An 11,111-nucleotide genomic window follows, 5' to 3' on the forward strand; every position below is an offset into this window, starting at 1 on the left:
CTGCACAAAGCGAGGTCCATAAAGAAATGTTTTTCACATGTTCTCAACCCCATCCAACATGAGCTGAAATGCTGTCTGCAAACCAGGCCATTCTTGCGTAAAGTAACTAAGCACAAATTTACTCAAATAAAGTGTGATTGACTTGTACAAAAAAAGATTAGCGATAAGACCAAAACATTAATTTAAATTTGTGTAGCTGAACTTTGTTCCCATTTTGAACCCGTTAAATTGCTGTGCTGGCACTTTTACTTGGGTAAAGGATCTGAGTACTTCTTTAACCACACCCAGCATCAGTGCTGGGTGTGGTTTATATCTGAATGGGATCAAACTTTAGCAGAAGTCCTGAAACCAGAACAGTGGAGGGTGAAATAAGACATTAAAAAAAAATCTCACGTGAGTGTTATCTTACTATCTTACTTTTGGCCATATAGTTCACTGTGAACTAGAGTGTAAAGCAGCAAAAAACGCCTGTGAGAAAGGCTGCACAAGACCTGAGTGCCAGGCTGAAAAACGAGGCCTGAGAAGGGCACACAGAAAGCCAAACTTTGGCCCTTTTCCTACCAAACTCTTACTGCCGTCTCCAGTTTCCAGTCAGAAGTTCACTCTTTGTCCACTAGCAGCTTCTCTGGTTAGAATCAACAGTAAAGCCTTTTTTAAAAAAAAAGCAAACTTCATCTAGATAGGAAACGACCGAGTTTAGGACAAAGACCTTTTTTACCTTAATTGACTCATTCAAGTTTCTACTCTGTCCTCCGGCTCTCGAATGAGACTCTTTGTGGACGGTTTGTTGGGATAATGCGGCACATCTTCATCCTAATTCTACTCTCTCTTTTCTCTTTCCTTCACCTTATCCTCCTCTTTTGTGGCTTATCCTCTCCCTACTGGCCATCATGATCTGTTGGACGTAAGTGAGCGCGATAAGTGTGTGGAAATACAGTAACTGTCTGTGTGTGTCAGGGGTGGACTGTAACTACATTTTCTGACAGGGCCAGAACACATTCATACAAATATCCCACAGGGAAACACATTAAAAACACAGATATTACTGTAATATAAATGTAAATATTGTAGGTTGGAAATGAGGGAAGGGAAGTAAAACCAGTTCCTCCATTTATGTCATTAAAGATTGTCAGGATATCAGCTAAATAACAACTGTTTTGACTGTTGTGGTTCACGCTTCCCATCATGTACTTTACTCTGTAATTGAAAACAAGTCTGTGGTCATGCTAGCAGACGTGAGAGGCTATAAAAAAAACAAGCGTGAGACAGAATTTTTTCCAAATTTTTTAGCACTCACAGTGAATCAAATGCAAAGATGCTGGTAGTTATCATGCTAACATGGTCACAATGACAGTGCTAACCTGCTGCTAAACTAAAGTATTGGACAAATTTAAATTTTGACCTAAAGAAAGTGCTAAAGAAAAAGTCAGAGGATCATCAAAGTCATTAGGATTCAGCATCTGGGGGCCATGAACGTCTGCACAAAAATCCAGTCGACCAACATGGCGGACTTGCCGACCTTGTTTTAAACATCTTTAATGACTTAGTTATAGAAAGAACCATTATTAAACTCTTTCACATACTACTTTGTTTTACATTTCAACTCAGTGTCTCGTCCTGATAATTTCCCCTTTTGGTTTTGGTTTTGGTGCTGGTTGTTTTGGTCAGTGGTTCTCAAGCGAGTGGCTCATATTCTACACAGCAAGGTAGCACGAGTCTGAGAAAAGGTGTCATTGAAGCACTGTGTCATACCAGAAAAAGAGAAAAGGAAGTTTTGACATGAGCTGTACATTCTAGAGAAACTGTGGTGTATGCAAATGGTTATTGCTTGATATCTTTGTGACACAACGATACCTATGAGGAAATGCCTGCTCTTTCTCTAACGGCTTTAAGAGGAAGAACAGGTAGAAGACTACTACAGGGAACTGTCAAAGTCAACTGAAAAACTCTGCTCTTCTAGAATCATAGTGACTCTTGACCATGACATGACAACCTCTTATCAGCTAATGTCACTTCTTTTAATGCGTCTTTTCATGATCTTTTCTCTGAGGGCGAACTCAGGACCTCAGTAAACTTCAAACAAATTAAATAGTATCTGAAACCCCCCATCTTTCCTACGCTGTGATCGGCTCAGGCAGAAACTTTTTTGTAAATTTCCAAAACTAAAATACATAGAGCAACCTACTTCACTCAGTAATAGGCCAACTGTGCAGAGGAGGGGAAGTTGACAGGATGTGAACTTCTCTCTTCAGCTCTTTTTTCATTCTTCACGCAGTCACCTCTCTCACCACAGTGTATAACACCATGATTAACTCTTTCAAACACTGATCGCATTTTTAAAATTTATTGTGTCTTGTCCAGCTCTGTGATGACAGGCCTTTTGACCCTGTCTTTGAGTGTGGGAATTTGGAACAATTATGAAGACTTGGACACTCTCAGACGACATCTTGTACAGTACCACCTAGGTTGTTTTAAGCGTACGGAGACCATAATGTTTGAGGAGTGTCATGTTTTGGGGTACTTTGCCTTGATTGACAGTTCTCTCAGGGTGTTAGAGTCAGCTGTGGTGCTTGTGCTTGACTCCAAACTCCTGGCAAGATAGCACTGAGCATAATCCTAAAATCTCCAGCTTCAGAAACACTGAAACAATGACATGAGAACCACTCACACAGTACACCCACACAGGTGTTTTATTTATTGGATTATTATCTCACTACCTCTCGGGACTTTGCACCAGGGCCGATTACCTGGTAGTGAAATCACATCATGTACAGAAATTACTTTTGGGGGCTAAGCACCTGTTCAAACCCTTTTTTTTTTTTTTTATTTTCTGACTGTCAAGTTGAGTCTGGTGAAATAAGATTGTGGAAATTTGAGCTTATGAGACAGAGTTAAATTTGGTGTTTGGGAGTTTGGCAGCCTCAGGAAACTCCCTGTGCAATTCCATCAAATTTTAACTGAAAATTTTGCCAAAATAATCAGAAACACTTTTGTGGGTGTGCAAGGCCTTTCAGATTTGTTCTAACTTTTTTTTGCTGATTAAAAACTATGTTTTTCTGCTTTGCAATGTAAAGTAACAGTTTGATATTAACTTGCCTGCTAGGTGTTTTATTTCATTTTGGTGCATATTTTGAATGTGATTGTCAATCACTCATTTGGTTCCATGTAAGATTAGGCTCACTTGACGTGTATTTCCCCTGAAAACAGGTGTCAGAAAGGGAAGTTACCAAAGCTTGTAGTCACTGTGGGCAGTTTCTAACCTTCCCAGAATGATGCATGAAGTCACAAGAATCGTTATCAGATTGAGATGGTGTTGATAAGCAGCTCTGTTGGTAGAGCATGAGACTTAATTTCTCAGGGTTGTAGGTTTGAGCCCTACTCCGGGCGACACCACCTCCCTAGAAATATCTTAATTTAACTCCTCTCTTTTTTGTTATTCACTAGATGACATCTGCCACACCTCCCTCCTCTCGTAGCTCCTCGCCGCAGAAGGTTTGCCACTCCCAGACACAGACGGACGTTTTAAAACCTTTACTAGGTGGCATTTCTGGTGGGGGCGGGACTCTGAGGAAGAGGAGGCGTGTTCTGTCTAAGGATGGGCGCAGCAACGTGCGAATCGAGCACGTCAGTGGCCGGAGTGCTCTGTACATGCGTGACCTCTGGACAACATTTCTGGACATGCAGTGGCGCTACAAGTTCTTCCTGTTCACGGCCACCTTTGCAGGGACCTGGTTTCTGTTTGGGGTGCTGTGGTACCTGGTGGCGCTGGTGCACGGAGACCTTCTGGGTGAGACAGGAGGACCATGTCATAGGCTGATGTGCAGTTTAATGTGTCCACCCAGAAAATCATCTTGAGCTCAGTTGAGATTATCCACAGACCTCACTTCCAACAGTTTCCAGAGGGACTATTATTTCAATAGAAAGTAGTTCCAGTTAAAACTGAGAGTGAAAATTTTCCCCACAAGTGTGCAGGAAAACAAAATCTGTTATGTTAACATATTTCAGAACAGAATAAGTGAATAAGCTTTTGTTGCCTTTTCAACTGATTTCTCCAGAGTTCGACCCACCGTCAAACCACACACCTTGTGTGATGCAGATGCAGACCCTGACGGGAGCCTTCCTCTTCTCCCTGGAGTCCCAGACAACTATTGGCTACGGTTTTCGGTGCATCACTGAAGAATGCCCGGCTGCCATCATCCTCCTCATCATCCAGCTGGTCATCACCATGCTGATGGAGATCTTCATCACTGGTACCTTCCTGGCCAAGGTAACCAATGATAGAAGTGAAGAGACCTGTGAAGGGAAATGAAGTGAAAAGATCAAACTCCCTCGTACTGTGCACATGCATGCACTTTTCATAATCACACAAATTACCACAGAACATAAAAAAGAAGTGTTCTCACGTGTAATCTAGGAAACGCAGTGTGTTCTCCTATCCTAGATGAGTCACACACAACCATATGCAATTCCCTGCATTCGTTTCTATGTTGAATGAAAGACACTTACATGAATCCTCAAGTTAACAAGCGCTCTCTGCTCAGGTTGCTCGGCCAAAAAAGCGGGGAGAGACAGTGAAGTTTAGCCAACACGCTGTGGTGTCGACTCACGAAGGTCGACCCTGTCTGATGATCAGGGTGGCCAATATGCGCAAAAGTCTCCTGCTTGGTTGTCAGGCAAGTGTATATAGATAGAGAGAGAAATAAGTATTGATTACAAGGTATTTCCACCATTTCTACAGGATCTTCTTGGTTAAATCAGTCACAATATGGATGGTGTGGATTTTATGCATATGACCAAATCTAGATAAAACAGCTTGTGCACATTGTTCCCTCCAGGTGACTGGAAAGCTGCTCCAGACGTCTCTGACCAAGGAAGGCGAGACCGTTCGTCTGGACCAGAGAAATGTGCCCTTCCAAGTGGACACTTCCAGTGACAGCCCCTTCCTCATCCTGCCCCTCACCTTCTACCATGTCATCGATGAAAACAGCCCCCTGCGAGCCTGGGCAGCCAAGGGTAAGTTTGAGGCCAGGAGATTTAGTGGGTGGTGTTAAGTCAAAAGTGAAAAGCTGTATCTTTGCAATCTTTTGATTAATGGTGTCAATACGCTCCAAATAAAGAGCCTGTTTGCTGAACAGCGTCTGGAACCCCCCTCCCCCAATACCTTTCTGACATGGGACTTATTCCTCTTCTTCTGCTTCTTCTTTTCACCCCACTCTATTGTGCTATCTCCTCACATCTCATTTACCTACACTAGGTGGGGGATGGACAGACCCGGAACTGGCTGACTTTGAGCTGCTGGTGATCATGAGTGCTACTGTAGAGCCAACTTCTGCCACCTGTCAGGTCCGCACCTCCTACCTGCCTGATGAGATCCTCTGGGGCTATGAGTTTCCCCCTGTAGTCTCACTTTCCCCATCAGGTAAATATGTAGCAGACTTTGCCTTCTTTGACAAAGTGGCCAAGACCAAGACCACGCCCATCTTCAAGCCATCCAGCCCCCAGCATGGGTACCAGAGCAATGGGGGTGGGACTGTGCCTGAAGTGTCCGATCCAGAGAAGATTCGACTGGAGCAGAGCTACAGAGAGCGAGGGGAGGACCGTGGCCGGGTCAGAGAAACTCCTCTCAGTGTTCGCATCAGCAACGTGTGAGCAGCCGGTTGATTGGTTGAGAGGGCAGCATTTCACAGAGAGCAACTCACAGGAGACTGCCAAGCTCAGTGTCATCTTTAAATCACGGAAACATCACGTCAAAACAGTTTTGGACACTGTCCTTTCAGACTGTGTTTTTGAACTCATATCAGATATTTGGTTCTCAGTAGCACCAAATGATACAGAAAGCAAATGTGGAGTACCATGAACTACTGTATGGCCAGTGTTTGACATAGGTGTAACTGTACTCATATGATGGAATAACACACTACCTAACTGCCGTTACCATTTGAGTATATTCTGTATACACTTTTATGACTTAAAAAAAAGGTTGGATTATTTATTCACACAGAAAAAAAATCAAGAGAAAAAAAAAAAAGTGATGGAGCAGATGGAAACTTTGGTGGGCTTGTTGGGATCCTCCCCAGAGCACTAACTGCCAAATCACAATGAGAAAGCCTGTCACACAAAAAGAGACAATATGAGTGTATGTTTTCCAGTGAATCGGGGTGAGGGGTATGGTTAGTGAGCAGGAAACACCTACAGACACTTCGATATAGAAAGGTAGAACCTTCTACTATACCTCTGCTAACATACATGTAAATGTATGGTGAACACACACACAAACACACGATGTACATGCATTATAGTGCATACAAATTTATTATAAAGGTTACGTGACTGAGTTTCTGTATATTGCAGTAAAAACACCAGTCAGTAAAATATCCCCACCCACTTCCTGTCAGACCCATCAGACTATTTTTGTCTTTCCTGTTCGTTGAGACAAGATACTGACTTGCATGTACAATGCACAAAATAGCACTAGAGATTACTTCTCACTAATGTAGCATAACAACTAAATTGTAGACAAACTGACTGAACATACTGTGTTCAAGGTGCTCTCTATAGTGTATCTCTTTGGTTTGAAGTATTGGTTTGACTATGAATTTCTTGTGCTGCTGTTTTGAAACAGAACGTTAGCACTTTATATACATTTGCACCTTAGGAAGATTAGATGCCTACATATGTTTGGAACCTTAACTTAGGAAGATAAGTTTTCTAATAGTACCAGAAGCAGTTAGAGATTGGATATGAATTTGGATCAGTTAGAGGAAACCTTAAAACAGATTCTGTTTCAGTGGCTTTAAGCAAACTGACAAATGAGATAACGTCTTTAGATAATCACAAATAGCTACTGCACATGCCTGGATGTAAATGCCCATTTTGTAATTTTACAGTAAACGTTTGAAGAAGCTCTACTTTCTGTGTGTAACTGAAACCCCTTCCCCCCATTTTGCAGTCTAGGTGACAAGGACATAAAGAAAACTTGTAAGATGACTGCACCAGAGGTGAGTGTTGAGAGATGAGACTGTGAAAGTAATGTTGTAAGTCACCAATATTGTAATGGAAATGTGTTATAATGATGGTTAGACACAACAGATGATGCAAAGACGAATGTGATGTACATGAATATGTTGGAAATTGCACATATTTGTAAATATTCTCAATTACTGTCAAGTTGTGGAGTGTTATTAATCAATCAATCAATCAGACTTTATTTGTATAACACATTTCACACAAAGTGCTTTACACAACCCCCCTCCCCCTATGGTCCCTGCACCTTGCCCCATACGTGCACACATACACACATGCACACATCCAAAATCCACCAATTATTACAGTGTAAAAGAAAATTAAGGGGCTCTTTGACAACAGGAACAGAGGAAACAGTATTAAAAATCTCATGCACTTGCAAAGAGGAAACACCAGACCTAGGATAAAAATTCCAAATTCAGAATAGCAAAATAATGTAATATTATTTAATATAATATAAATAATTAACACTAAAAATAAAAAAGATAAGATAAGATAAGAAAAATACTAAAATAGAATCTGTGTTTAAGTGAGAAAAACCAGAAAAAAAAAACAGAAAACAAAAATAAAAGGATAAACCAAGTAATAAAACTGATTAGAATTTATCACTTTGTTGTCAACTCTTTTTGTCCCCATTGAGATCTTCAAATCAAATCAAATCAAATCAGGCTTTATTGTCACTTTGCTGTACATACAACTGCAGTGCAGACAAAATGAGACAGCGTTTCCTGGGGCCAGGAGAGTGAAGGTCAACATAGAAAAATAAAATAGTAATAATAAATACTAAATACTAAATAAGTACTAGAGAAGGAAAGAAAATAAACACTCTCAAACACACTCAAATCCACTCAAATCCCCCCCAAACATATTGCAAGACGCCCACTGTGCAAGAATTGTGATGTCCATAGCAGCAACTGTCAATAAAGTGCCAGTGCTGTGTATAAGAGTGACCAGTGCCAGGTAAAACACCCATTTAAGCTATCTTGTAGGAATGATGACTGTTTTTCCAGTGATCAGATTGGCCGGTAGTTGGGCTGTTGACAGGTTTTGATGTGATCCTCACATGTTAGGTGAGCAGCATAAAGTACAATGGTGATGTAAACAGGTAAGAAGTGAACCCCCATCATAACCCTGAAAATCCAAGGTTTAACTGGAAGTTACCACACTAATGCCACATCCTACCTCCTGTTCAACATGTGCCCCAGTCCACTTTGCAGCTTTCTTGGCAGTATCATCCAAATAACTTTACGTTTACACTGCATCTCTGTGAGTCCTCAAGAGTCCAAGGAGGTTTAACCAAAGTCACAATGCAGCGACATGGGAGGGAGTAAGTTGCAGCCGACTGAGTTTCTGTTAAGCGCTCACCACTTCCTCATACAGCACATTTTACAGGATGGACATGATCGTACTTCTCTTTGTCGTTTCTCTGCTGCATTTATGTGGCGCACAAGGTAAAATCTTCAAATACTGTTTTATTGTTGTTGTACTGAGTCACTATTCCAGCAATGTAAGAAAAAAAAATCACATACTGTAGCATGTTTGAGGAGATGCAGCTCAACATTTGATCAGAATTAATTTTTGACTTTTATAATATTGAGAAATGTATACATTTCTCAGTGATGTGCTCTTTGTCAGTTATTTCAGCAGTCCATTATTACTCCGTCCCTTACCAATGGCTCACAAAACAACGGAGGTGCCTATTTCTTCCTGGTAAATGCAAAGAGGAAATTAATCTTCAGTGTAAGAGAAATTGAAATATAATGAGGCATTGAAATAAAATTTTGACATTCTTGTGCCCTAATATTGTATACTGAGACAGGATTTAGGTTTTCTCCATAAATTATGAGGCAATGAGGTCATTAGATTGTTAGATTATGTGTATTTTGATGTGGATTCAGACATATTTAAAAACATTCTAAAACTGTTTTTTTTTGTGACCTTTCTAGTTCATATTTTTCTTTATTTCATGTTTTGAATTGCAATAATCTTTTAAGCGTGGCAGTAGAGAACATCTGTGGAACTTTTAAAAATTCAGTATATTCGCTCTCAGAATCCACACTGTTATCATTCTTGAGATGAGCTTGTTTTATGTTTAACAGTTTAGTTATATTGAAATATATTCTATGGTCTGCTTACTGTTCGTGACCTGTGGCTTGCTACACACACATCAATTTCCTGTTTCAGTTTTTTTTTCCACAAAGTGAAACATGTTGCTCTTCAATGTTTCCTTTCAATAATCTGTTATAAATCCTTTGTGAGTGAATAACCTGTATGTGAGTCTTCCCAATTGCTTTGTGTGAATGGCTACTATCATTATTATATTGTCAGTATCGCCAAAAGTATTGCTGTCACTGGGGCTGATTGACAACAGGTGAATCACATTAGGGCAGGGCAGACCATCAACAAAGGTGGAAAACAAGACGAGGACAGGAAACGAACTAAGGACGGATACACAAGGACCAGTGCTACAAAATAAAACAGGAAATGAAGAACAAAACTCGAGAGATCAAAAACAAGAATAATGTGACTTCAAAATAAAAATAAAAACAGAAACTATTAAACAAATCTCAGGAAACCAAAACAAGAATTCTCAAAAGTCCACAAGGTCCATGAAGAGTTTAACAAAGTACAAGACAGTCCAAAATAATCCAAAATGGTTCAGATCAGCCTCTGTGGGGGCTGATAATAACACAATCTCCTCAGAATCAATCATACGTAATTATGTAGAGTTCATCTCAAATTATTTGTTTGTGTATTAAGATGCAATGGAAAGAAAACAAAACAAATTGGAGTCTTTTTTTTTTTAAATTACCACTGTGACTAAATAAGCATTCATTGTGTTGTTTTACAGGGTCCTGTGCTCTGACTCCTGTATTTGTGCAGGCGGGAAAGGATTTACATCTGGATGCCATGACACCTGTTTCTCTAGTCAAACACACTGAATTGAGATGGAAATATAATAAAGATGAAAATATAGTAAGATTACTTCATGACAACACAACAATAATAATTGACTGTTATGTGGGAAGGGCAGATATTTCTGCTCAAAATTACTCTTTGCTTTTGAAGAATGTGCAACAAAATGAGAGTGGACGTTACTCTGCACACTTCATTGGGAACAATGACAAATGTGTAGCTGAATATAACGTCACAGTTCAAGGTAGGATTCTCTAGATTTCAAATATTGACCCACAGCAGTCTCCCAGCTTCTAAAACTCTTCATGCCTGCCCCCCTCCCTCAGATCCAGTGTCTCCAGTTCAGCTGATCATAGACTCTGTGCCCACAAGTTCAGGCTCCTGTAACGTCACTGTGACCTGCAGCACACAGGACTCACATCACATCAGCAGCACGTTTAGATGTGACACAGAAAACTGCAGTCAGGACAGAGGAGAGATATCAAAGGTCACGACCTCTGGTGCTTCTCTCCAAGTCTACCTGTGGAATGGCTCGATCATTTGTAACCATAGCAACCAGGTCAGCTGGGACAAGGACGTTAAAACAACAGAAAATATTTGCCGTCAACAACTTGCAGGTGAGTCTGAGAACAAACAGCCAGTTAACAGTAATACAGAGTTTGGATTTAGCCCAGTTTTACTATTTTTCACTAGAAACAAAAACAAAAACAGTTTTACCTTTTAGCCAGCATGAATTGTTAGTATTGAGTAGGTTATAAAGCAGAACTAGAAAATGGTCGATATAAATTTTGGTTTGGCTCTAATATTTTGACAGGCAGAACTAGAAATCATTATTAACCCGTACCAGTAAAACTGTCAGGTGGTGTTTAAATTTCCTCACTGAGTGACTTTTGAAACGCTGATGGTTTTAAATTGTGTTTGGCTCCAGCCATTAGGTTTAAAAAAAGTCATGTCTCACTACAGATCAGATCTGTTTCCAAGAGATTTGTATAGTTAAAGCTGCAGTCTGACAGAAGCACAAGATGTGATGCTACATCACCACATTCTCACTTATGTAGCATGACTTAAATTAGGTACAAATTTCTAACCTGGTTTTTGTATGTCTTACAGAGGCTTCCTCCAACATAGCTGTTATTAGTGTTCCTGTGGTTCTCTTCCTACTTGTGATAACA

General features: G+C 40.3%; 1 protein-coding gene across 1 annotated transcript; it reads left to right on the forward strand.

Moving 5' to 3' along the window:
• The first annotated feature begins 3,278 nt into the window (after positions 1-3,278).
• Positions 3,279-5,978, forward strand: LOC121192768 (ATP-sensitive inward rectifier potassium channel 10-like). Its single transcript, XM_041054645.1, has 6 exons — positions 3,279-3,332; positions 3,445-3,787; positions 4,056-4,267; positions 4,542-4,673; positions 4,836-5,013; positions 5,255-5,978. Exons 2-6 carry the CDS (start codon positions 3,445-3,447, stop codon positions 5,647-5,649), a joined length of 1,260 nt encoding a protein of 419 aa, XP_040910579.1. The 5' UTR covers positions 3,279-3,332; the 3' UTR covers positions 5,650-5,978.
• Positions 5,979-11,111: the final 5,133 nt, after the last annotated feature.

Source organism: Toxotes jaculatrix, chromosome 14 (assembly GCF_017976425.1).
Source record: "Toxotes jaculatrix isolate fToxJac2 chromosome 14, fToxJac2.pri, whole genome shotgun sequence".
In the NCBI taxonomy this organism is placed as follows: domain Eukaryota; kingdom Metazoa; phylum Chordata; class Actinopteri; family Toxotidae; genus Toxotes; species Toxotes jaculatrix.

Bases quoted from the DNA above. Each gene is read 5' to 3' on its own strand.
- LOC121192768 (XM_041054645.1), top strand. From the start codon at position 3,445: ATGACATCTGCCACACCTCCCTCCTCTCGTAGCTCCTCGCCGCAGAAG. The intron at 4,674-4,835 runs GCAAGTGTATAT...TGTTCCCTCCAG, and splicing joins GTCTCCTGCTTGGTTGTCAG to GTGACTGGAAAGCTGCTCCA. The intron at 5,014-5,254 runs GTAAGTTTGAGG...TACCTACACTAG, and splicing joins GCGAGCCTGGGCAGCCAAGG to GTGGGGGATGGACAGACCCG.